The sequence below is a fragment of the Sipha flava genome, unplaced genomic scaffold (assembly GCF_003268045.1).
Source record: "Sipha flava isolate LNK unplaced genomic scaffold, YSA_version1 68_pilon_pilon, whole genome shotgun sequence".
Taxonomy (NCBI): domain Eukaryota; kingdom Metazoa; phylum Arthropoda; class Insecta; order Hemiptera; family Aphididae; genus Sipha; species Sipha flava.
The window spans coordinates 1,000,157-1,027,424 of record NW_020273608.1 but is presented as its reverse complement, the minus strand read 5'-3'; the positions used below and the strand labels follow the sequence as shown (position 1 = coordinate 1,027,424).

At 41.2% G+C, this 27,268-nt stretch overlaps 1 protein-coding gene across 1 annotated transcript in view; it reads right to left on the bottom strand.

The window, feature by feature from the left end:
- Window positions 1–14,152: 14,152 nt before the first annotated feature.
- The window catches only part of LOC112691957, a 37,204-nt gene continuing 24,088 nt past the window's right edge, over window positions 14,153–27,268 (bottom strand). Inside the window, exons 2-11 of the mRNA XM_025566440.1 lie at window positions 25,556–25,618; window positions 25,061–25,147; window positions 24,362–24,522; window positions 24,191–24,296; window positions 22,700–22,788; window positions 22,466–22,616; window positions 21,870–21,938; window positions 21,676–21,800; window positions 18,913–18,997; window positions 14,153–16,532 (exon numbers count right to left, since the gene is read on the bottom strand). Of these exons, the coding sequence (XP_025422225.1) occupies window positions 16,417–16,532; window positions 18,913–18,997; window positions 21,676–21,800; window positions 21,870–21,938; window positions 22,466–22,616; window positions 22,700–22,788; window positions 24,191–24,296; window positions 24,362–24,522; window positions 25,061–25,147; window positions 25,556–25,618 (1,052 nt within the window). The 3' untranslated portion in view covers window positions 14,153–16,416. The remainder of the gene's footprint in view (window positions 16,533–18,912; window positions 18,998–21,675; window positions 21,801–21,869; window positions 21,939–22,465; window positions 22,617–22,699; window positions 22,789–24,190; window positions 24,297–24,361; window positions 24,523–25,060; window positions 25,148–25,555; window positions 25,619–27,268) is intronic.

The following is a 27,268-nucleotide window of genomic DNA, read 5'->3' as shown; positions in this document are numbered from 1 at the left end:
TCGAATTCGGTGCGACCGAGTCGAGGGTGGAACAAAAGGTGGTCGTCGGTAAAATCTGCGAGTCGGACCCCGGACAAATGCAGGTACATTATCACACGGTCGGGTCCCAGATGTTTTTCGGCGAGTTCAATTAAAATACGGCGGCCAACGTTTCGATCCATTTTTCAAGCTCGCCTACGGTCGAAAATCTTCGCGCGATTTATTTCAATAAATCACGGGCAGTCGTTTCGTTGTGCGTCGGGACAGCGGAAAAAAAATGATGGGCGCGCGTCGTTCACCGAAACACATCTGGGGCCCGATTGCGACCGACCGGTGTAGGGACTCGAGCACGGCCGGCGGACGCGAACAACGCACGTTCGACGGAACGCGACAACATGTTAATTGCGAATCGCTTTCGTATCCTTTCGACGCGAATCGAAAATACCGACTATCGGCAGGAATCGTTCCAGCGCCAACGTTAGGAAAAAATAAATGAAAAAATTTATCACTCGACGTATGGGTAACGCGATGCGGCGAACCGTAGTGAGGCTATCACGTTCGAAGGCACTGGACGCGTCGCGTAGCATCGCCTTGATTGTCAATTGTTGCGCCTCGACGTGTACCTAGCGTCCGCGTATGCATATCGCTTAACGCTGGACACGAACCGTCTCGACATGTCCCACCACAGCGGTCCCTCGTCCTCGCGGCGCGTGACGGAAAACGTTTTATTAACGCCAAGTGACTGGTGTTCACGCGAAGGGACAACGGTGCCTGTGCGCGTACGTGCGTGTGCGGACCTGCGTCTGGGGATCTCTGGGCATCTCAAGGGACGCCTGAAACAGCCCCGGATCTAGGGGAGGAGATGATCTGGGGCACATGTCCTGTGCAAATTTCAAATTTTCAACAAAGTTCTTTTATTTTTTCAAAAAAAAAAAATTGAATGTTTTGTAGGCATATTATTATTTGACTCGTGTTTGCAAAAAAAGTAGTTTTTATACAAAAATTTGGCTTTTAGAGGCGCCGATATTACATTTTGCCCCGGGTGGCATGATTCGTAGATCCTGCACAGGCCTACAACATTCTCGCGTACCGTCTTAACAGAACGCATCGAATCAACTATAATAAATAACTAAAAAAAGGGTAATATCTATTTTATTGGTATCAGCAATGAACACGAGAAACATCACTCGGGCCCTTTACTCTAAGAATTAAATTTTAGGGCCTCATTCACGGTATTTCGGGGAGTCTCTGAGCACATCCGGCACCCCCCTTGCGCACGCGTCCGCGCCCAACAAAAAAATAATCGTAATATAATGTTGTGCCGCCGCGTTTGTTGCTGTCGATCGGCGAAGTCACGGCGACAGTGTTTTTCCGAAACGATTGAAACCCGAAATCGTAACGCACGTAACAATACGAACGGAAATGTTATCGCCACCAACGGAACGTGCGAGGAAAGCGCGCGCGGGGTGGAACACTGCAACTGGGTCAAATCGACTTGGTCGCGGTGCAGCGGCGCCGGGGGTTGTGCGCGTGTGCTTATCGTAATTAAGGCGTTTTATGCAAAGCACACCTTGTCATGCATACACACGCGCGATATCAATCGCGAAACGGCGACGGCAAACTTCCCCTGAACGTTTCCTCGGCGCCCGGCGATTCAGCGGTTATTATTTTTCATTATAATTTTTTTATCCTACCCCCTACCCCTTACCCCCCGCGCCGTATCGCTCCGCCCGTCGTCCGGTCCGACCCGCCCCGCGCGTTATTCGAACGAACGCAAACACCCGGTAAGCCGACGCGCAAACACATTCGGTACAAAACGCCACACGGTTCATTTGTACGCGCACACGTATTTATTTATTCATACCGCCGCGGTTAACGGCGCTCCGCGTGTCATGTACGCGAAGACTCGACGGCCGCGGCGGAGGTGTACGGAGTTATCGAGCTATTTATAATTTACCGACCGGGGGCGGGGGGGGGGGCGGGACGGGCGCGCGTAACGTTAACATTCGAACAGCGCTGTCGAGATCGGACGAAGGTTATGAGCGTTCGATGAAATATTCACGTTGCTAATCTGGACGTTTAACGGTCTTACGTGCGCGTACTAACCACTGGCGATCTGTTGCCGACCGTGAACCGCACGCCGCCGGGATCCCCGCGGAGAGGCGACTTTCACGCGCGCATCGTTCGAGTCTAAGTCGTACGATTCTCACGATTCGCAGTGTTCCGCCCGGGTGTGCGGCGAGGATTTCGCCGGTTCGCCGAACGAATGAAAAAAAACTCCGTAAGACGTTTTCCTCGGGGACCGTAACACGCGTCCGCCGTCCGTCAATCGTTACGCGTTCGAAACGAACGTAACGCGCGTTCACGTCACGTAACACCTCGGCCCGAACCGGACGAGCAGTGAATACTACGCGCGGTCAACGCCGTGTCTAGAAATTTTTTTCGGGATGTGTCCAAAACGTGTACCTGCATTGTAATTCTATTGAATTTTGATTTTAACGTTTGATGTTTAAGATATAAGACGAATAAAAATATGAAAAGCGGTCATTGATCAATCGGAGCTTAAGTCATTTTTGACTGAAAATATTTATGTTGGTGTTAAAAATAAATAAGTATTTTACACATTCGTAAAATATTGAAGAAATTTCGAGGGGGGGGGGATCCGGACAACCCGGAACCCCCCCCCCCCCCCCGATACGGCCTTGCTCGCGATATCGAAATACGTGTACACGAAAATGCGTTTCGCTCAACGATACGTCGTACACATCGTGATTCGACCGCATCCGTACGACGCGGTTATAACGTTTTCGAATGCCCGCAAACGGTCGGCAAACAAAAGTACAAAACCATATCCGCTTTAGCTGCCTCTCCCTCTCCCCCACCGCATTACAACTGTTTTCCAGTTGGTCCGGTTCGACGACTTCTCTCGAAACGCCGATAAAACGACCCTGTGTCCGGCCGTCGAAAACCGGCGAATGCCATCGAGTCCGCGAACGCGTCGCGTGCGGCGCCCGGCACGAGTACGCCTTCTCGCCCCACCTACCGGACGACGCGACGCGGGTGGCCCGGGACCGAAGCCGTTTTCCGACTCGCGGTGACCGCGTGCGCGACGTGCGTGCGAAACGGCGAGACCGATCAATTAAACCTTCGCCCGCGCTCACGGCGTTTCGTGTTTTTATCGCGTTCCAGCCGGCCCCGTGTACGGCCGGTCGATCAGCAGTCGCCCTTCCGCCGAGTGTCTCGGGGACACTTTCGACAAGGACACTGTTTCGTCCCGGCACATACGGTCACCGTACGGCCACTCCTCGTCCCGTTCCTTCCGGTCTTCCTGCGCGCGGTCCACTCGGTCGTAGAAAAAAAAAAAATTGTGCCAATCCAAAACAACGGAATACCTTCAATCCTCCTCCACCGCTTCCCCGAAACGTTTAAATGTACCTGTCCCTTCCACCCACTTCCCCGACGGCTGAACGCAACGAAAACAAGATAAAAATTCCTATTCCTGTGCGCGGGATGTTTACTCGTGCCCTCGGTTCCACGTATACGTGCAATATATAAAATATTCTACGCCCGCGTTCGCGTACGCGAAATTCCGCCCGACGTCGAATAACCCGTGCGCGAAACGCAAAAATTTAATCAAATACATTTTTTATACATTTTCACCGGTGCCTTCCGATTTCGCACTAAATTATTTTAATCCGACAACGGCTGCTCGGCTGCTTCGGCTTAATACCCGTACAAACGGTTTCGACCTTCTCCTCCGCCTTACCCTGCTCGTGCACATTGTGTGTCGGTCATGTTCGTTTAATTTACCACGCGAATAATTCAAGTTTAAAATACACTTATACGTACGGGTGGCATTTTGAATATCGTTTTACGAGCTCCATATTTACTGTACATACGCGTCAAAACGCACGTGTCATATTTTACATGTACCGCGAACCGCAGTATTTTCTCGGTGGAATTTTAATTCTTATATACGAGGTGTATACGAAATCACCCGTTCAGCGTAATCACGATGTGTGCGGCTGCGAGAAACTATGCGGCTTTTTTCCCGTCGCAGTGTTCGATGTTTCGCATGAGAAATGTGCTCCAATAATGAAATGCGCAGTCTGCTCGTACACGATCCGATCGGGTATTATTAGAAGGAGGCGATGAGAAAATAAATACTCCACCGTGTTCAAGGGACAAAGACAATAATTTCCATCGTCGATCGGATATCCGGGATGAACGTTTTATTCGGTCCCGTCACACGATAACATTGAAATGTGAACGCTTGCAGGATAGTTCAGGATTAAGCGGCACCTTAATGCAGTGCTACTCAACCTGGGAGCTGCGGCCTCCTTGTAGGCCGTGGTTATATAACTGGGGGGCCGTGAAATATTTATTTCACTTAAAATTATTGAAACCGAATTTAATGAAAAAGAACTCACTATATTTTGGTTAAGACGACAGCAAGAGTATCCTGTAATCTCGAAAGCGGCTTTACTTATATTAATACCTTTCCCATCAACATATCTTTGTGGAACTTTATTTTCACAACTTAAAATTGTATTAAACAAACATAAATCATGCATTTCACAACAGTCCTTAAATGCAAACTTGCGTATTTCAGTTTCAAATATCACATCTGACATAAATATGTTATGCGAAAATATACTTTATTATTATTATTATTATTATTAACCTAGTCTTTGCTTGGAACCAAATCAATATTGTTACTGAATATTCTTGTATCGCTTTATAGTTATTACCAATTATTTTTCGTTTTTATAAGTTTTAAGTTCCATACAACTATAGGATTACATTTCAAAACTATATTAAAAAACATTTATTTTCTTTAAATTTTAATAATTTATTTGTGTGAAATAGTGGATGTACATTTAGTACATCATTAACAATAAATAATTAATGATTTTGATTGAGGGGGACCTTGACAGTTTTACATTGAATTTAAGGGGCCCTACAACAAAAAAGGTTGACAAGCACTGCCTTAATGCACGGCGAATGAAATAAAAATAATCCGGTCCCATACGGTCGGGCCTCGAATGGTTTTTTTTTTCTAAGGTTTAACCCAACCGAACTCGTAGCCCGCACGTACGTTATTTATATCAATCTACGCGCACCTAATCGTGTGTTTATTGTACAAGAGCCGCTTGCGGGTTAGTGGGTGACTTGAGTTTTTTTCCACCGTCCCTCGACAACTCCCAACTCGATCGATTTCGTCACGGGTTCGTACGCTACTACGACTTAGGTGTACGCAATGAACGCGTGCCCTGCACGGCGAGGCGCCCGAAATCGGTGGAAACGCGAACGTTTGCCTATTGCAGTATACCGTTTGTACATATTTGGAAATCGATTTCGTTGACGATTTCGGATTAAGTCTTCTCGTACACGCGACGGGAACTTTTGGTCGACGAAAACCGCGGAATTGTGCGCGCGTACTCGGAAAACATTTGTTCCTATTCCCGACCGCGTGCGCGACGTCTTACTAACCCCCGACCTACGGAAACACACGTAGTAATAATAATACGTTGGTAGATACGCGTTCGGCACTTTTCTACGCGATGATTTAAACGTACGCGGTCACCGTGGTCACCACAGCGGTGAAATGCGCGCAAGATCGTGATTTCGTTAACGATATTTTACAACAACAATGCGATGTTCAGATCGTCGGTTAAAGATACGTTTGATGTACCGCTGGGGACTGCGACGCCCACGTACATAACGTATTGAGTGCGTAGACGTAATTCGTAGAGGGTGGAGAGAGATGTTTGATTACCGCTTTCAGATTTTACATTAGCATCCCCTGATTCGTTACGGTTTGTTTCGCTTCAACATCGTCAAAGCGAAGCCGTATTGTTAACCGATGTTTTTCGTTCGCGATACCGGTATCGGTAAATCAATACATCGTCATACGGTTTACCGTTTAAAGTCATACAAAATGTTGTGGAAGCGCGTTCATTGTTATGATTGTTCGTAGTACGTAGAGAAATTCATTGACGTTATTCCGCGTAACCATTTGAGTTTGTTCGAATCGGACAGCCGCTGTTAAGTGTTTGACTAGAACCAGGTGCCCGTGGTCGCGTGTAAGGACAATCATACGTACGACGGTGGAAAGGATGTCTGTGCGTGAGGCTGGTGTCGCATTTCGTCGGGGACAGAGTTATGTACGCGAGGTACCGAAACACGAAACAATGTCGCGTATTACGAGTACGCAGTATTTTGATGAACATCGTGTGCAAACGTTGTGTATCCGTACGGTATGGTAACACCTCGCGCGGTTTACATTAATTCATTCATTAACGTACGGTATGTTATGTTCAACGGTAATCTGACCTTTTGCAAAGTATATATTTAAAACGGAATCGGATTAATAACCAAACAACAATAATAACGATAAAAATATAAAAAGGAAAATTAAAACGGTTTCATCTAAATAAATAGAGAATTAGGATGCATATTATACAACACAGCAGAATAAAAACAAAAATGAAAAATAAACAATATTTTATTTTCATTTTATTTACGTACTGCGATTGAAATGCAATATGCTAATTTTTTTCGTTCATAAGAAATCGTCTTGAAACAATGTATACGAGTATATATTTGCAATAGATGTACGAAAATGGTATCGAACAAAAAAATAAAAAAACAGTGTTCGTTGATATTCCAGATGCTAACCATTGGACGCGTACATGATCATATTATGATTACGATGAGAATTTGTTACCAGCGATCGTGTTTTGTTCGGGACAGCTTAGTGGTGGTTTTCTGTAAACCGTGTGTTTATGTACTACGAACTTTTGTGCCGAGACCGCGGACCAAGTCAACGAGTTCTCAACATCAAGACCGGCATTTTTAAGGACGCAACCTGACCGCAGGTGCTCGGTCCTCGCGCATAATCGCACGATTCGTCGGACGTCCTTCCAGGTATAACCACTAACCGTGCACGGTCATTGCTGAGATACCGCTCGACCACACTGCTATTCCCTCGAATTCCGTTCGATACATAATGCATACCGTTAATACATACTATAATATACTGTTACTGCGATATTACGCGTTTTCGCGCATGGCCGTGCACTGCGGGTTGTACGAACGCCATTATTTTTAACGTAACAGAGAGACGCGAACAATCGTCCGGGCGTGTTCAATTGCTCGGAAGAGTAATTATTTCGAAACGTACAATCACGCGGGACCGTGTGAAATAATTATCCTCGGCCACGTTATTTTCGTTTAAAGCGCACACCGGCTCCCGCCGAGAACGAAATCCAAACGGTTGGCGAAAACCGTCCGTTTACATTTCATGCATACGCTGTGTACCAAATATGTTCTGATACATTTTCCGCGTGTACCTCTCAATGCGTTTCTGCGGTTATAGGTTCGTGTGACGTTGGTCGGAAACGATTTGTTTATTTGGTATACAATTCGATATTTTTATTGATCGATGTAAAAATGTAAAACTAAATAGTTCATGTTTGTCTCATTTCGGAATCCTTATTAAGGTCACACACGTTCCTACACAATGATGGGAACCATAATTAACAACATTATCATCGATTAGGTTCGCTTTTTTTTTTTTTTTTAATCAATATCAATTAAGCGCTGTCTAGAAAATATGGATGCAGCCGTTGACACTATCAATATTACGGGCTCTAGTAACGAATCTAGAAGTGATATAGGGGCAGGTGTATGTGTTTGCGGTATGTATCTGGTGGTATAAGGGCGATCTAAGGTTTACGAAAAATAAAAAAAACCAGGGACTCACCTTCCACCTATGTAAGGGCACTGGGTTTTTATTAGCCCTGGAGCGTCAAATTTCCTAGACCTGGCACTGGATATCTGCGGGTATCGCTGGTCGTGATAATACTTTTCCAACCGCTGTTCGGTGCGAGGGAAGAACGATCAACGACGAAAACGTGGAAATCGTCCCGTTAGCCGAAATCGGAAAAAACAAATACACGCTATACAACGGTACGTTCGGTTGAAGTACACGACGGGCGGGTGGGGTCCGATTAAGGGATGATTAAATTATAAAAAATCGCACGAACACGTATGTGGGCGGCACACGGGTAATATTAATTACGTCGAGACGTAGCGATCCCATTAGCTTGATTCGAGTTCAACGGACGGTGTGCGGGGGTCGCAACAACATCCCGCTGCGAGCACGCCGGGTGAAGGGACTTTGCGAGAGCTTCGTCGGTAGTCGCCGGCGCGCGCGACTCGGTCAAGGCGAACACGGTTTTTATCGCCGATATGGTTATTACGATGTGCTGCCAACGGGGAAGAAGTTCGCCCTCCGGCCAGACCGTTGCCGTTTTACGAAAACGCCGTCGTACGGATACTGTCAGAGAAGATCGAAACGACTGCTGTTGCTGAACGCAGATCGACCCGTACGAATACGATAGTCGTTCGGAATCGATCGATGAAATCGGCGATGAATGTGGCGGCACGGGCGTATAGCAGACGAAACCGCGACTCCGGGACGACGTAAGCGCGCGCTGCCGTCCGATTAATATTTCATCGTGACCAAGATGGTTTTTAATTTTTAATACGTCCCCTATATCCTCCCCCCCACCTCCTCTGTGAAACGATAATTTATCCGTTTGCGTAATACCCTTTCGGCGGGTACGCCGACTGCCGGGGTATGTGTACGCGAATAAATAATAATACGTCGTTTTAATATTATAACAATATAAGCTTTGTACGGAGCGCGATGTAGCAGATGGTTAGACGGGGGATGAGCTAACGCGTGCGTTCTCGCATTTTTCGGACGCGCCGAATCGGAAACGACGGATGAAACTAATAACTGTCGGATAATTGCACTCGCAGGGCTGAGAAAATGATCAGCTAATGTTCGAATACTGCATTGCGTTAAAAAAAAAAAAAAAAAAAACAATATACCTTTAACAGCGTCCAGAAACGTCCGTGCGCGGATATCGATGTCGTCGAACAACGGTTACGTTTCTATACCGTACGATCACTGGAGCGGTGAGGGAAAACCAAAGAAAGTCACCGGAACGAGATGTTTAGAACGTGTAAATCGGAATGAATTATCAAATGTTACCTGCATGATTACTCTCGCTCGCACTCGACTCAAAACAATTGGCTGACAAAAGGGTGGTTGTAACAATAATCACGCGTTGTTAACTAAAATTATCAACTCCGGTATTGATGCTCCGGCGTTATCGATCTTTGTCAATTTTCTTCGCCCACTTGACGCAGCCACCGCCGTTTCGGTTCCTACTAAAATCTATTCCGTACTCCAAATTACTGAAACGTTTCATGGAACGATTAATTTGGCTTAACAGAACCCACGAGAGAAGTCAGGAGCTCAGTGGCTTCGTGGACACATCCGAATTAATTTAATTTAAATATTTTATAATTATTTAAAATTATACTTCTCAGTTACAACGCAGATTTATAGAAAGTACTTGATTAATTCGACTTCATGGTCGGGCTAATTTTTTATGAGATTAAATGGAGTAAATTCATCAATACAAGGTAAAATTTCTTTAGCTTTTACAGCAAATGACAAAACCGAAAAAAAAATTAAATTTTGAGCTGTGTGTTTTTATCAATAAAAATGTATAAAGTAAACCTTTTTAAGAAATATTCATAATCGATTAACGATAATGTTGATGATATGTATTTTATATGATTTTATGTACCCATTATTGCTGGTGTAAATAGACGTTCCTGATTTTTGGGGAAATATTTTTAGAAACATAAGTGCTCCGTGAACAAAAAAGTTTGAGAACCACCGTAGAATTATTATTATATAATCGAATATATCGCAAATGTGCTCGTACACTGTATAGTAACGGTTTGTTATCTGAGAATGGGTGGACATACCTATATGTATATATTGTCAAAACCATTAAATTATTTATTTGTCACAATTAATAATTCTTCGAATTTAGTACCTGATTTATTGTTTCATATTTTGAAATGGGATTAACATTTTTTTTCTTTTTTTACATAAATAATTATTACAAACATGAATTTTTAAAAAGAACTTTTTTCATATTATAATGTAACGATTTCAATCAATTTCATTATTGTTTGTTCGTTGAAAACTTATGTTGTAGTTTTTTATTAATTTTATCTTATTTTTTTCTATCCCGGGCGCGATTCGACGGAAATAATTGCGATTCAACTTTACCCATAAAATAACATACAGGTAACATACGGTTCGGGTTCATAGTTTACGGATGTTACCGAATTGGCTGCCGTGCAACCGTTCGAACGGGAATCGAAACGGTCAAGGAGCCAATGATTCAGTAGCAGCTACAGGTGTGCGCAGTCTTATAATATACGAATCGATCGTATATTATATATTATATTATATTGCGGTGGTTCGATCGGTGTCTGCATCGGTTCGGTTGAGGCGTGTCCGCTGCGAAGGGGGAGAAAATAAAAAAAATAAAATTTTTTTTTGCCTTACTTACGATCCGTTTTACGATAAACTGTAGTATAATCACTTGACGGGAGAAACGGAGACCTGAACCAGTAGAAACAGATTTAACAGACGAAACGGTGCACGCGTATAATATCGTATTTCCGATGTGCATGTACATCGAGCGCGTAGTGATCCGTTCCGATGAAAATTCGAGTCTCGACGTCAACTCCTATTTCAAAAAGCAAATATTCTTCCGATAATAATATCATACAATAATTGTATGATGTTATTATGCTACGTTACGAATTATTCGTAACGTATCGTGATATTGTGTAGTTTGACGCGAAGACACCTGTGGTCCCGGTGGTAAAACGATTCGTTAAGAGACGTACAGGACGTGAAATTGGGGACGGGCTAACTTGTATAATCGAACCGATTGTCTTCGGTGACAGATCTGCTCACACGTTTTGAACACAATCGAACGTTCTACGAGCACCTGTAAAGGAAAGGCTCAAACGTTACGTTTAGCCCGCAATCCTTTAAACGGATTACCAACACAGCTGTGGGAAGCTTGAGAGAGGGTTAGGTTAGGTTAGGAGGCTTAGCCTCCTTTATGTTTTTATAGTCCTACCAGATTACATACGAACACTGGATCTCAGAATTTTGTGTTCGAGATCGAATTAAAATCTAGTAATCTGTACGCAAAACAATTATTAAGTTTGACCGTTCTTGTTGTTCGGTGTATTATGGCTTTCGCTTTGCGCGGGAACATCCAAAATCAAAATTCGATTCACGAAATCGCGGTTTTTCGTCATATTGCTGAAATCTGAACTGAACCTTTAGTGGTGAGCGGCGACAAATTTCGTCTGTAAGTAAATCAGCAAACTGAAGTGCGGGGTTGTAGCCTCTGTGGGTACTTATAGCTTTAGTATGGCCTATGATATCAGCAGCCCCGTGGCGCGCACCTAACCGTATTTGTTCCCTGTTGCGTACGAAGGCCTGCCCGAAGACCTCAAGCGTTTTCTCGTGCACAGCTCTGCCGCGTACTGATCCATGTGTTTTCGTTATTTTCCATGTGCTGCAGTCGGTGTGGCGATGACGTTGAACCCGAACGGCGTCGGAGTGAAAGCTGAAACGGTCATATCGTCAGGCATCGGCGGCGGAGCGAGGAAACAATCGGCCACGAAAACGTAAAGCGTCCGCTGTGCCGGCTCGCAGTTGACGCGAGAACACGTCCTCCGAAACGGTGGACTACCGGAAGCGAAATGTTTATTCTAAAATACGTGTGGAAATCGAGGATCAAAATATTTTTTTTTTTTTTACTACTATTATTTATAATTATTATCATACATCGTATATTATAATTTTCTTTTCATCGTTTTTACTATAAAAAAAAAAAGAAAAAAAAGAAAAAAACACGACCCGTGTACGATGTACTCGTATACCGCGAGTATATCGTATTAAATATTATTATTCGGCGGCGGCAGTAGGCATTTATTTATAATATGTGCGTAATTATATTATTATCATTGTTATTATTATTATTATTATTATTATTATTATTGCTACTATTATTATCGTTAAATTATTATAATCTATAGAGAGAAACTCCCGTCCCGTCATGATGTACAAATTTTTAATATTATATTATACCGCACAAAAAAAAAAAAAAAAAAAAAAAAAACGACCAAAACACGACCAAGAAAGATGTTTGCATGAAATTTCTGACCAACGACTACGTTCGAGTTGCAATAGAGCAAGTAACGGCCTCCACCCTGCATTATCGTAATAAGCAATACGATATCCTTTCATTAACTATTATTATTATTATTATTATTAAGTTTGCGTACCTTTTGAGTTATGAATATTTATGTGATGTATTATTGCAGTTTGCGCAACGAGAGAAGTTCAAGAAAATCGTTCCATACGCAGTATCTTACTCTCCGTAGGAATGCAACTGTAACTTTGCATAAATCGGACTATTTGTCAGGCTACAACTAATATATATTACCGGTTACCTACCGCGCAGTCCCCACTCTTCTCGTCGAACCGACTATTCTTTCTACACCGCATGATTTTTGTTTAAGATTTCGTTTTGATACGTTTAATTTGCATTGCAATATACGATATCGCGGCAAACGGAACGAATGGCTCGTCGTCCGCACGCCCGTTTGGTCGGGATACGTTTATCAGACTCGGGTACTCTTTAAAAGTAATCAGAATGAATACTTATAAAAAAATAATAAGTAATAAAGTAATTTTTAAGTGTATTCGAATACTTCATACGAAAACCGTATCCCGAATTCGTTTATTGGAACGCTCTAAGAAGTATTTCAAATACTTTTCAAATATTTTTCCGAGAATTGCCCACGTTTACATTATACCGATAAATTTATCTTATCCCCGTCGGTGGTTCGTCGGCCGTTGCCACGAAATCGAAAAATAACAATACTGTGCCACTGTCCCACTAAATGTGGTGAAAAAAAAATACCATTATTATTATATTACTGTAGAAAATTGATGTACCTTGTTGCATACGAATACGAGTCCGAAAAAATACGTCGGAAAAATGGTGAAATCGTTTAAAATAGGGGAACGGACGTAAGTGTTTCGTAAAATCATTTTGAATACCAACCGAACGAGTCCGACGTTTACGCGATGTGCTCGATTTCCCTTTTGATACGGTTTACCGCGTGGCGGCTGTTTCATCGCGTTCGGTTTATTCGTTTTAATCAAATTTATTTTTTAATTCAATTTTTGGTTTTTTCGGAAAAAAACAAACTACTGGTCTTGTGTCAAACGATCGACTGTCGGCGGCGGAGGTGGTGGACGTGCAATCCGTTCCTGAAAAATAATATTTTATTGTACCATATATAACATATCCCATGTATTACGCGTGTCGTTGAATACGAAACAGCAGAACAAAACAATAATAATTTTTATTTTTTATTTCTTTTTTTTTTCTTTAAACGGAAACATCGTTTGAGTGATTCATTCGGTTTTACAGAGAAAAATTTGCTCACTTAAAAAAAAATATATATATATATATTAATAATAAATAAAATAAATAATAAGCTATACATATATATATTATATTTATACATATGTACACATACATATATTTATGTGTATATAAGTATATTGTTTATATTATATATATTTATGATTTGTGTTGCACAGAATTATTTTGTTTCTATTCAACAACTACGTTACAACACATTATTATTATTATTATTATTATTAATATTATTCGACAAAAATACATTGATCATAAGTTATATTATTTTATTTATCGTACACTACGTGCATATGCGGTAATTAAATATATTATTTATGCTTCGATACATTATGGTATGTTTAATTGATTACAAATATTTTTTCTGTACATAACAATTATTCTAGTAGATTATTTACGCGTAGCGTATTAGCCATGATCATTTTTTAAATGCACCAAAAATTAATTAGACAAAAATAATTCGCTTCGATAAAAAGGATACAAAATATTCTCGTTTATATATATATATATATATATATTGTAAAACATATATTATGTCGTTCTTAATGTTTACGGAAAAAATAAATTATTATATTACGTATTAAAAGTTACACTTAAACATTGTATTTGAAACATTTTATACTTGTTTAGAATTAATTTTATTATCATCGATACGAACATGTTATTACGATAATTCTATTATCTATTTATAATCAAAAATGTTATTATTTTTTTATAGTAAATATTCGGTTTCTGTTCACTTTATTTAATTTTCCTTTTTTTTTTTTTTTTACGTTAATTGTATACGTTATAATAATAGGTACGGTTATATTTTATTGTATTTTGACATTCGTTTTTACGTTCCCTGGTTGTGATTTTAAAGTTGTTTTTATGTTATTTCTTTATTAAGTTTTATTACATCATTGTCGTTCAAACTGTGACCGTGTATAATTTATTAACCACCCGCATTTGAACCGCACTCCAAATTCCCAAAACCCGAAATTCGAAGACCGCAGAATGCGTGCGCGAAAATGTGTACAGGAAAAACAGAGAACGACCGCACCTGTACGGTACGCGTAACGCCGGGCGTTCGTGTACGTTATACGTTTCAAGCATTGCGTGTTTACGCGGTGAAAACGCGAAAACAGCGCACGGTCGTACAGCGTGCGCGTTTGTTCGGGCCTCCTGTATTGATTGCTATCGACAATATTATTCTGGTTGAAAAAAAAAAAAAAACAAACAAACAAACCGCGTTCACCATACGAACGAAATGCTACGTTTTAAACGGCCGTCCGATAGGTCGTACCGGCCGTACAACGGCGACCGGTCAAACCGTATTGTGAATTTTTAGCCGACGGCGTAACGAAAACAAAGAAAAAATCAAACATTTCGACCGTAAACCAGTGACAACGTTGTACAGGGTGCGCAGAAAAAAAAAAAAAGCGCATTAGTGTAATCGTAACAGAGTGCTTGGTAAGTTAAGTGTGGAGGAGTGGCGGAGAGAGGTTAGGTTAGACTTCAGTGGTCGGGGGGGGGGGGAACATAAAAACAGCATTGTATTAAATTATATTTTATTACGATCTAATGAACAAAAAAAAAAAAAATAAATATATATTAAACAGGTTAATCTACATATGTTTTCGAGTAGCCGACGTTCTGATCCGAGTCCCGAGCGCAGAGCGACGTCCGACACGTGTACAGCTGTAAGCACAAGATTACGTGAGATCTGGGCAGAGCATATTTTAACATACAAATCACGTGGCACTAGTTTCACCCCAGTGGTGATTGAATGCTACCCGGTGGTGGGTTATAGTGCCACCACTAACCAACACGTTCTCATAACGGCCGTAATGACAGGAGTTGTTATTTTCCTTGTATGTTTCTCTAGTAGACAATTTAATTAAAGCGCCATGCAATGAAAATTACATAAAATATACTCTGGATCTGGGCCATTGGCGCAAATAGGGGGGGGGGCTTAGCCCCCCAAATGTATTATAGCTCCCTCAAATTTTTTGATTATTTAAAATTCAATGATAATTTAAGCACGGGATAGTGAGATACATACTAAATAATATGAGTATATGACGCAAAAAATTATTCAAAAGTAAATTGTATAAATATAAAATATTATTATTATAGTTAATTTTGTAATTCCTACAATCCTACATAGTTAATAATAATATTGTTTTCTAATAAATGTGACAGACGACGGTGGAATACTACGGTAGTGTTATGTTATATTTTATGTAAAACATACTACATAGAAGAAGGTACATGATTTTTAATAATATAGTATGGTAATAATATTTTATAATTGTTTTTATTTCAATTAATAATTGTTGTTCCGTGTCTGCGGCAATGGGGGGTATAGGGGGCTTTGCTCCCCATAGCTCACATTGACTAAATTTATTTATAGGACTTCATCCCCCCCCCCAATGTTTTAGACCTAGTTGCGCCAATGATCTGGGCGAAAATGCGATGACGCCGGCAAACGATTCGACGAGCGTCGACGGACGTACGACGGACGGTGTTGTTGTTCGACACACGCGTTTTCGATCGCGAACAAAAGAACAACGTCGTCCGTCCGTGAAAATTCGATCGTCGAACGTTTACGGTACACCGTTTGCACGAGCAACACCAAACCTGTTACGTGGTAACAACGGTCGACTGTTTTACGGTTACCGAGGGGTTGCATTATTAAAAAAATAAGGGAAAAAAAAGCGGACGTCGCTCGCACATCGCTCGTAAACATTTCGCCGCGTACCCTCCAGAGACCGTTCTACCGGACGGCAGCGCAGGTAAGTGCACGTAAGCCGGTCAGCTTACGGTCCAGGTAAGTGTTTTGAATAAATTTTAAATGATTTAAAACGTAGCTACGATTGTTCGTCTACGCGCGGATCAGAAGTATGTAAATATTAGATCTACGGTATTTTGGTAGTTGCGCCGAGAGGACGTATGAATGAAAAAAAAAAAAAAAAAATACAAAGTTTTAATTGCGTTAGACACAAGACGAGACGAGGTATCCGTTGGTTTTCGTCGGTCAGGTCGAGCACTGCTGCTGTTCGTATCTGATGCACATGCCCAGGTTGTCCTCGGGGTTTTCTTCCCTGTTGCCCGGCCCAAACTGCACACGCATCACGAACGGCGTGGTACTGCCTGTGAAAAAACGCACACGCGTTCATATTATTGTTACACACCACAAAGCTGCGTGTTGGTCGCGTTCCAAAGCTATTTACGACAAAAGGTCCGATCCTAATCGCGGTCCGAGTCTTTTTTTCTTTTTTACTTTTAGATGGGTACAGTTGCAGCCGATAGTAATGTGAAACAAATCCAAATTATTTGAAAATCCGGATTTTCGGAATTAGAAATCCTTATTTTAGCTCTTTGGACTTAAAAATCTAAATTTCTGGTTATAAAATTATTTGTTTAAAACAAATTATTTCACCATGTACTAACTAATCTACTAAACACCTAGTTGAGTTATTCTAGGTATAATCAATATAATATATATAAAACCATCCTAATTTTAAAATCGATCATCAATATTTAAATATGAATAAAATATATTATATATTATGTAATTAAGATATTTATTGTTAGTGGCTGTTAGTTTATTTATTGTTAATTTGTTGTTGGTTTAGGATTTTCGGATTTCGAGTTCCAAAAATCCTGGTTTCCAAACTTCTGGAAATCCGGATTTTTCCCATCACTAGCGGCCACAACTACCGTACACATATAATATTATCGTTACCCCGTTCGACGGCCATCGATCATGTTTATTATTGGTTTATAACACGTTGATCTTTATCATTTCAATATAACTATCAATCTCGACTGATAAAATAATAACGTATATAATATAATGACGGTGTAATGCAGACAACAAAATACTCATTAGCTGTCGCTTTACTACCGCCAATAAACCTTTTTATGTTTAACATATATATTCAATTGAATACAAACCTAATGCCGTAACGAACGATCCTAAGTCTTGATAAAAATGGAAATCAAAATTAAGTTTGGAATGTATTATATTAAAAAAAAAAAAATTTAGTGTTTACTAGGGTCGCGATTCGGAAGACATTTTTACCGTGGAACGCAACAACCGATAGCTAAACGCGAACGGTATGATTGTGCCACGTGATCTAATGGACTCCGCGGAGACGTTTAACGCAATAGCTGATATCGAAATTATTCGCCTAGCCGAATCGAGACGAGTTGGTTATGCTCGACAGGTATCAAAGGAACCGCACCGAAATCGTTTTGCGCGCTACGCCTATTCGGGTCCCGGACTGTTTTTTTTTTTTGGTACTGCACGAAAAACCATTAGGAAACGGTCCCGTTTCAACAGTCCACGACAATGTTTACCAACCAATTTTTTGCTCAACGTTCTTTATGAACATTTAAACACGCGGGAATAACAATCAAAACTGTTATTTCGAATTTTCTATTATTTAATAATCACGCAAAAAATACGTGCGATCGGCGGCCGTTTTGAAACTAGTGATTTTCTGCTAACGAAATAATCATCCGGCACAATTGACGTCTGCATCAGACATCAATCTCCATTTTCACGTGTTTCCAATAGATTTCTTGATTTCGCGAGAAGTTGTTGAAGCCTTTTTGGTGACTGAGTTATTCGATGTAAAAGCCATAAAGCCATAGTTAGATACTCCACTTCTCGCCAATGTCGAGGGAATATTGTTTTTGATTTGATCCAACACATACAATACAACAATACATATAATGGAATGAACGCGACAAAATATTCGTCCTCCTCCTCTCTTAGCGACCGTTTATATAAATCGTACCAACGAAATTAAAAATCCCCTAAGATGGCAACGCCTACGTTAGAAATTATTTGTCTACTTTCTATTTTTAAATTATCACTGCATGTTGCACGAAGTGGAAACAATCTGTGACCCAACTATAAAAAAATGTTTGCTTTCGGAGCCCAACTCGGATGCAGTCGTTATCAAACCATCCCGTCATGTAAGTCTGACCATTAACACTTGAAATTGAAAAGATAACAGATAAAAGTCTTTTTTTTTCTACAATCTAGGCCAGATTGATAAATTTTTGAACATGAGTTAAACTTTAGACAGTTAAGGAAACAGTTAAGTCCAGCGCTCATCTGAGTTGTGAATACAATAATCACCACTTGAGATTTTCAAAATATTAACTTTGATACATTTTGATTTCTCTTTCATTTATTGTTGTGGTATTATGTACAATACATTGAATAATACAACATTATATGTATATATATATATATATATATTAAAACATAAGCATCTTCAGACGTGATTGCAATGAAATAAATTAGACAATGTTGGCATCTTGATTTGTGAAATCGAATTTTAAGTAAAAACCTTTTTCTCCATCGGACAAACGAATAATTTTCCCATCCTATTATGTGTTGCAGCTTGCGCGTATCGCGTTTCGTGACGGAACGATTAAACGCTCCCGAGTCTCGTACCCCAGTCATGTATAACTTATCAATATTTGTTTTATACAGATAATATTGTTTACTCACTTTCAATCCGGCACGGCGTTTCCTTGTCCGTGCAGAAATTGTTGCCGCAGTGCAGTAGATCGCAAACACCAGGTCCTCCTTGGGGCTGAAAATAAGAGAATAAAAAGCATATATCAAGCACACGGTCTTCGGGAACATTCGGTTAGAATATCAATAATAATAATATATTATCAGATATCGAAAATATTATTATTATTATTATTTACGGATATCGAAAATATGCAAAACCTCGAAGGGCGCATCAGCAACAATCGCTCACGGGGCACGATTCTGACCACCGGACGATGGACGAACGATTGGGGTGGATAATCGCTTGAGGTACAGAATAATATATACTAACGCTTCGTCGACCGTTGTCCAAGGGATGTAGAAAGCGTTTGTGTAAATGTTTGGTTTGTGCGTGTACAATTATTGTTTTACTATTAACATTATTATTACATGCTCAGCAATTGAGTTATGCGCAGCGCAATCCCTAAACTACTATACCTGTATACTTAGGGTAGCCAGATTTTGAAATCGCTAAACCGGGACATCGTACTGAACAACTTTTTTTTTTATTTAACGCTCATAAGAAAATAAGAATATCCTTTCGCGATTTATCTATTGGCTAATATAAACGCACATGATTATTGTACGTAACCATACCGATGAGATCCAGTCATTTAGATAACCATAGACGAATGATATAGTGCACAATAATATTCTACGTTTTACTAACCGGACCGGCCGGGACATTCTGGGTTTTGAACAGGACGAACGGAAAGTCTAGTCATATTGTATCGCATCGAGTGGGAATGTACACCGAAAAAATGTAAAAATGTATAAGCGTATGGAGCGTGAGGGTTTGAAAAAAATTCATAAATTACGAAAGTCCACTCAATAAGAGTGCCGAATTCCCGGTCTCTAACCGTATTCCAAACAGTATACGTTTTTTTAAGTGCACTTTCACACGTCATCTTTACTGCTAACCTATACGAACGTGTGATTATTTTGTTTTCGTGATAAATTCGCAAATGGGTTCGCGCAGGAGAGAGCTATCGGAAGAGCGACTTGGGGTTGGGTTAGGTTTCTGTCTGTGTCGGGGAACGCGTACTAATGTCTTTTCGACCGTCGCGTAATCGTGATGTTGGTTCGGGGCGCGGATCGTATTCGTAACCGTTCGGCGGGAAAACTTTATCTGCGTTTGTGTCACAGATATTCGTGCATATATACGTCCCGTGTAATTTATATTCAAAACAAAACTAATCACGTTCTCAAATTCGAATAAAGTAAAAATTTTGCTGAAAACAAACTCTGGGCGATCCGCGTTTGGCGGTTGACAATCACAACTTCGATTATAATGTAAGTTCGGGTATTCGGAAAATTCCTATCGGAAAGTAACACACGGTAGATATCCGTACACGGTCGATAAGATTAAATACTAAAAATATCTAACGGAATTGGTATACTTTCAGATGAAGCGTACGTACACGGGAGTACATCATATAAAATAGTTACCTCGTCACATTCGATTTCAAATGGCAATAAAACGTGATTAGATTTTAAACAGGGACGAAACCGATTACACCACGAATCACGAGATCGTGATATTGTTGACATTAGTTTTCATATTATTTTGTCGTTGCCATTAGTCGTAACATTCTTTAACAGTTCCATTTAGTGATAATTCTTTTAGGTTAATTTATTAATATCGATCAATGGGATAATAACAATTTTAAATTTAAAACAAGCCTCTAAGGAAAAAAATAAACAAAAAATGTCATAATAGAAACAAATTATTATTCCGAAATAATATTTATAATAAGCTGGTACAATATTTTAATAATATCTTACGCTAGAATATGTTCAAAATAGTTTTATACCTTTTACCTCTTAAATTCAATATCTAATGACCTCTTCATGGCTCATATAACAATTATTTAAAATTTCTTAGTATTTCTTTGCTTTCTTATCGTTGTAAACTTTTACTATTTAAATTTTTTTTTCAAAAACCGTTATTAGGTTCAATTGATTATTATGAAATACTTTCTTTAATCTGCTTTAAAATTAATAATAATTAATAGCCCTAATACTAGATATTCTTAACCTTATTGTCTGTTATTTACAAATAAAAATGATGTGTTAAGCTAAACTTCTAATGGTTGCAGGTAACACATGTGTTTTTGGTTATAATTAATAGATTCTTGTTTTCATCGATTTATATGTTTACTTCGAAGTATTTGCTTATTATCTACAATAGAATTTTAAATACCCATGACTAATTTATTGTATTATGCTTGTTATTTTCTACGCGCAATATTTGTAATATTATTTTCTAGTACTGACGTCCGTTTATATCACATCAGGTTTGCTCTGATCTATTTGGCCGTTTATGTTATACAAACAAATTTGCTACGCCCCTCCAAATTCGATATCCGAGAAGTGTCCAGAATTTTGTTAAACTTTAAAAATGTTATTGAAATTGTTTGCAGTTATTGCTTAAAACGTGTTTTATATTATGTTCACAATAAATTATAATTATGTTCATTTTTTCTGTGATTCGATTTATCAAGCCGCCCAAAATGTTCGGCCACCCTTGTTATTTGAACACCTTGCTCGCCTATTTAATGCGGCTCCGTATTAAATGGGTAAATAAAACAAATAAATATTTAGTCCGCTTTACGAACGACGAGCGTAGAACAAGGAAAACGCGCATGTTCCAATAACTAGTTTCGGCTTCACGGCTATATCTGGAAAAAGCAACAACCCTGCGGGTTCACTCACCGTTATGAACTCTTCGAAATCGCAGGGCATCATGACGCGGTCGGTGCACTCCCGGAATGTGTCCATGGACACCAGTTGACTTCCGCCGTCGGTACCGTCGTCCCCCGACCCTTCGACCGCGTCGTCTGCAGTACGCGAAAAATCAAAATTCACATAAAATATACAACAATAGCTTATATGGGCCGCAAACTTACCGGACAATATGGGCGGACCGATTTTGAACGAATTCTCGTCGCACGGCTCGTACACGATCGAACACATACCTGCAACGCGTAATACGACATGATTAGTTTGAAGAGTAAAAGCGTAACGTTTACATTAAACGGTTGCCTGTTGATGACGAGACGTTTTAATTTTGTGTTTGTTCTAAACCAAAGCGGCAAGAAAACATTGAGTTTCCGTTGTTTATTATACGATTTAGTAAGCAAATAATAGTTCGAACCCTGTAAGCTTGAATTGAATACGTAACACAAGATTAAACTGATTTTTAATGGGCACCCGGACCGCGTAGAAAACGATCGTGTGTTTTTTACGCTATTTTACCAGCGTAGTTGATCAAATATCGATCGATTTCAAATATTATGACGATTTAATGAACGTTTGCGAATACGTAAAATGCAAACGGTTATACTTCAACATTGACCGAGATACGGTTAATTATTTTCAACCACCCGGGAGGTATCTTATAGTTGAATGGTACACTGATCGAATTAAAAAAGTTACAACGATTTCGTTTGACAAGTTAATGCGCCTCTCCCAATACTAAATGTAACTTTGTATAGAATATTACTCTGTTCTTGTCGTATGCAAATCACGTAGTCCTGGTCGGCCAAATGCCGGCCGTTTATCGCGAAGTTCATCGTCTGCACGGTGCCCGTCGCGCTTTGGAAGTACTGAAGGCACCCGGCTGGCGCTCGTTGGGCAAACTCTATCTGAGTGATCTGTAAACGAACAACTGTTAGTGTATGCAACAAACACGACCTGTCGACGGTTGTGCTTTTTAAGAATATCCATTCAGCTTCACCTTGATCTCCCACATTCGGTTGTAGTTGGCTTTGGTTAATCTGATGTTGATCGTCACGGCGTCTTTAGCGTCGTCCACGTCGTAGTAAACTGTGAAATCGTTTTCGATAACATTGTTATTTTAAAAAATAAAAAGCTTATTTACCGCGACACTAAGAAGTCACGGGCCATAATATTATAACACACCACTTTCGGATGCGCGCTCGAGAACAGTATATTGTAATACTCGTACTTGTGTGCGCAACGGTTATACAACCCACCCCCTTAGATTTTATTAAAAAAATTTAAAAAACAAGAAATTTTTGGAAAATTTATTTTATTTTAAACCTTATTGGAATTAATTATGAAAAAAAATTATTCCCGGAACAATAATTTAAGACGTCACTGGTATTACGCGAGATTTCCGATATTATTTTCAATACATTTTTTAGTGTTTTCTGCAATATCATTTATGTTAGTATCACTACTACGTTTATCGTGCATGTGCAATACGATTCCAGTACAATTAATTAATGCGTATTTACCGTGTATCGTACTCCATCCCTTATCGTAATTCATCGTAAGTCCTATCCTAACGGCGCCTACGAGTACACGAAACGCTGAAACGCTGACTGCGCGGATATATTTCATAGTCGGCAAAACGTTTGTTCTGCAGGAATGGACGAGAAGAGGCTGAATTCAGGGATTTGACAACAAAACATATCTATACGTAATGACGGTCGAATCGGCCGAATCGTTATTTCCATCTCGAAGAACATCTAACGACGTATTTTGCACGTGCATCAGTCGGAATGCCGTTGGCGGTACAGGAAACGGAGCGGCAAATAAATCGCGCGTGACGGTCGTCCATAACAATTTTTCTCGGCCGTGTTCCCCTCGTAACGAGTTCGTAATGTACACCGATTAGAGGATTACAGCGGCCATTCCCCGTCCGCACTCCCAGCCTGGTCCTAACCTGGCCTGGATATATCCGTAACGCAGGACGATCGTCATCGTTATTCCGGCAAAACGCGTACGCTTCCGGTCCGATTCGCGCCAACGCATCGGATTCGTTTCCGGTATGGTCACCCTTAATAAGAGAAAGCGCTTTCCGCCCTGCCCTCAACGCGTATTTCATTAACCCACACACGGTAGGATACGGGTTCATCCCATACCACCTCGTCGTGTGTCCTGCACTGCGGTAACGGTGCACGCGGCGTTATAATATGATCATCGCGACCGTCCACCGTAATACGATTACCAGTAAAGCCACGCTACGGGGCGAATGCGAACGAACGGCGGATCCAACAAAATTCGCCGTTCGTTCGTTTACATTCCGCTAACCGATCGTTAATACGCCAATGGCAATCGGACGCGTTCAGAATAACGACCGAATATAAAATCGCTTATCCATCTTTGTTTCCGAAATCGGATACGCCCCGTAGCACATCAAGCCCGACGCGTAGGTATTCGCAATGACCGCGCCGAGTGAATCCGTGTTAGTTTAGCTTACCGTGCTGGCCGCTGTTGAGGCCGCAGATCCTCACGTCGTTGGACGTGCCACCGGTGACGACGAACGTGTCCGTCTCGCACACGCCCGTCTTCCTGTTGGGCTGCGCCTGAAATCATTGAGATCGCGGTTACACCGCCGTGGAGCGCGATCACAACGCTGCGCGCTACTTACCAGATTGAAGTTGACAAAGTCCAAACGTATCTGACTGATGTCTTTGGATATCTTCTTGACGCTCAACGAGCACTCGCCCACGTCGTTCAAGAGTCCCGGGAAGTTGGGGTTGACGAAGTACGTGACGTTGTTGGACACCTCAGCGTTGCACGACGACGTGACTGCGGAAAATCACACCAGACGTATAGCACGATAGCACGTGCATTAGTTTTTAAATACACGTCACATAAATAGTATCGCGAATACCCGTGGACGGAAAAAAAGTTAAGGAAAGGAGAAATAAAATTTCAAATCCACCGCGTCAATTATCAACGGCAACGAAACCGTAATCCGTACACACGATTACATTATTGATTTCCTTCTTTCTTGGCTTTATGGTCCCGTAAGAATTTCGGTCACCACGGTTCGCCAATCATCACTATCCCGGACTCTCTATCTTCTACAATTCCTTATCTACATCTTTATTCGTATATTTTTAATCGGAAAAAAGAAACGCAGACATTTTGTCACGCGCACAGTTCGACGGGGAAAGTCACATCCATCGATACGGTGTTCCGTATGAAGAGGTTTCGGTTCCACTAGGCGCGAAAGAGAGAATGTTGCTCGTATACGTGTTAACCCCCTCCCCTCACCCCCGCCGAAGCGAAATAAATAGGTTACGATAGAAAAACGCGATGCTTACATATAGTGGATACTTACATACGCAGCAGACTCCGAAACCCAGCGCGCAGGCGCCGTGGGACTCGCCGTTCTGGATCCTGCACTCGTACGCGTTCAGGCACAGACCTAATGAGCGAGAGAAACGTTAACGTCCGGATGATTGGTACACGAGACCATCTCGACGTGTCCGCACGGTCAGCGGGAACGCACTGGTGCGGTCCTGGCGCGCTTGCGCTCCCGCCGACCACGAGGAACAGGGGTGGAACTAGGAGGTGGAATACGCAGATTCTTTCTCGGGCGTAAAATTACAGAAGGTGTAATTTTTGTAATTATTAACAACTGATTCAATATTTTTAACTTTGTTGAATACCAATATCAGGTTAAAACTCAATAAGCACAATTGTACGTTAATTAGCAAAAATATTCTCCAGAATAGTATTCGATTATTGGTAGGGCGCGATCTTAACATTTTCTCCGAGCGTAAAGATTTCTAGTTCCACCTCTGACGAGGAGCGGCCGGTCTGCGTTAGTTACCTGTTCTCCGAGAGTCGTCGGACAAGCATTCTTCGGTCACCGGCACCGGGAAGAAGTTCAACACTGCCATCAAGAAATTCCAAAACATTATCGCAACAATAAACATAATGGTCGCAACGCGGACGACGACGATGGCGGATGGCGCGCAGGACACGGCACAGGGCAAGCGACGACGGCGATGACATTACGGCGACGGAACGCGCGCGCAGGACACCCGGGGGCGTGGGTGCTGTCACGACGGTACCGCGTGCCCGACTGGAACACCGGACCGAGTGACCGACCAGGTCTCGGTGTGTCGCGCGCGATTTCACGGGCGTCTCGACCGCGTTTCCCCTTCCCCACCATCCCTCCACTGAGGGGGGGGGGCTTTTCACCGCGCGACAAAAGGTACCGGACGGGCACGTCACGCGGTAAACGGTCGCCGGCCAACGTCATCATTATCTCGTCACCTATCTGACGTGCGTTCCGTCGAGACGCGTCACATTGTACCACATGCGTTTTGCGTACCCGACGTACGAACATGTTCGCGAGCCGTCACAGGAGTCCGGTGATCGTACAATAATAATAGTTGTACTAATAGTGGTAATAATGGTAATAATGGCAATAAACGTCGTCGGTGTGTTGTCCGATCCCCCCCCCACCCCCGGTCGACTGATGATCGTTTCGCCGCGTTAACGCGTACACGTCGTACCAGCGGTTCCCAAAATACAGACACCAGGGTGACACGATGGAAACGGTTATGATTGAAGTCGATTAAGATAAAACGGACTAACGAGGATTTTTGTTTTTTCATATCGCAGCAGTTTTTCACCTCAAACGAAGTCGAAACGTATCAAGATCCATCAATGAAGATCACTTTTTACGACTCGTCATCTGGTTTGAGAAATACTTTCAAAACGAAAACGTTGATAAATTTACACGGATTCAAGATCTATTCAACACCGTTGCTCCATCTGAATTTATTTCTACCTAAGAAGAAAGTCTTATTGAGTTGCATCGCGACAATAGTTTGAAAGCGAAATTCAGCAGCATGGAATTGACTGGATTTCGGATTCCGATAAAATATGAATATCTCTGATAAGTGATAAGTGATAAGGCTCGACGTATTTTAATTTCGTTTTCAATTTGTGCGAAGCTGGGTTTTCGGTGGTAGCTGTGATAAAGTATCGAACGAAAATTAATGTGGGAAAGGAAACGAGAGTGGCTGTGTGATATTGCTTCTCCATCCCATTAATTTAATGTCGATTAATAAATCAATAGTATTTTAACAATTTGTAAAATAAATACTTTCATTACTATTTGTTCTGGTTTTTATTTATTTTTATCTGTTCCTTATAATTAGTCATACTATGACTTGGGGAAGGACGTCCTGGGTACAATGCACGCGTTCGCTAAACCGATACGGCGAACACGGACAAAGAGCTGTGGCGGCTAAATGAGCCGTGGTTTTTAATCCAAAATTTCGATTTTTTACCGCACGTTTCGTCAGTTACTTCGTATAATTGCATGTATATCTTATACAGTCATTTAACTCGTCAAATGCACAGCCCTGTGATGAACATCGAGATCGTCTGTTTTAGAACTTGATTGGTCGGCCCGTTTCGACAACTGATGAACCGGTACCGCTCAACTACACCGTTTGGACATTCCGTTCGATATCCCTGTATCGCACAACACGGAGTTCGTTGCCGACAAATACGTTGAACGTTAAAA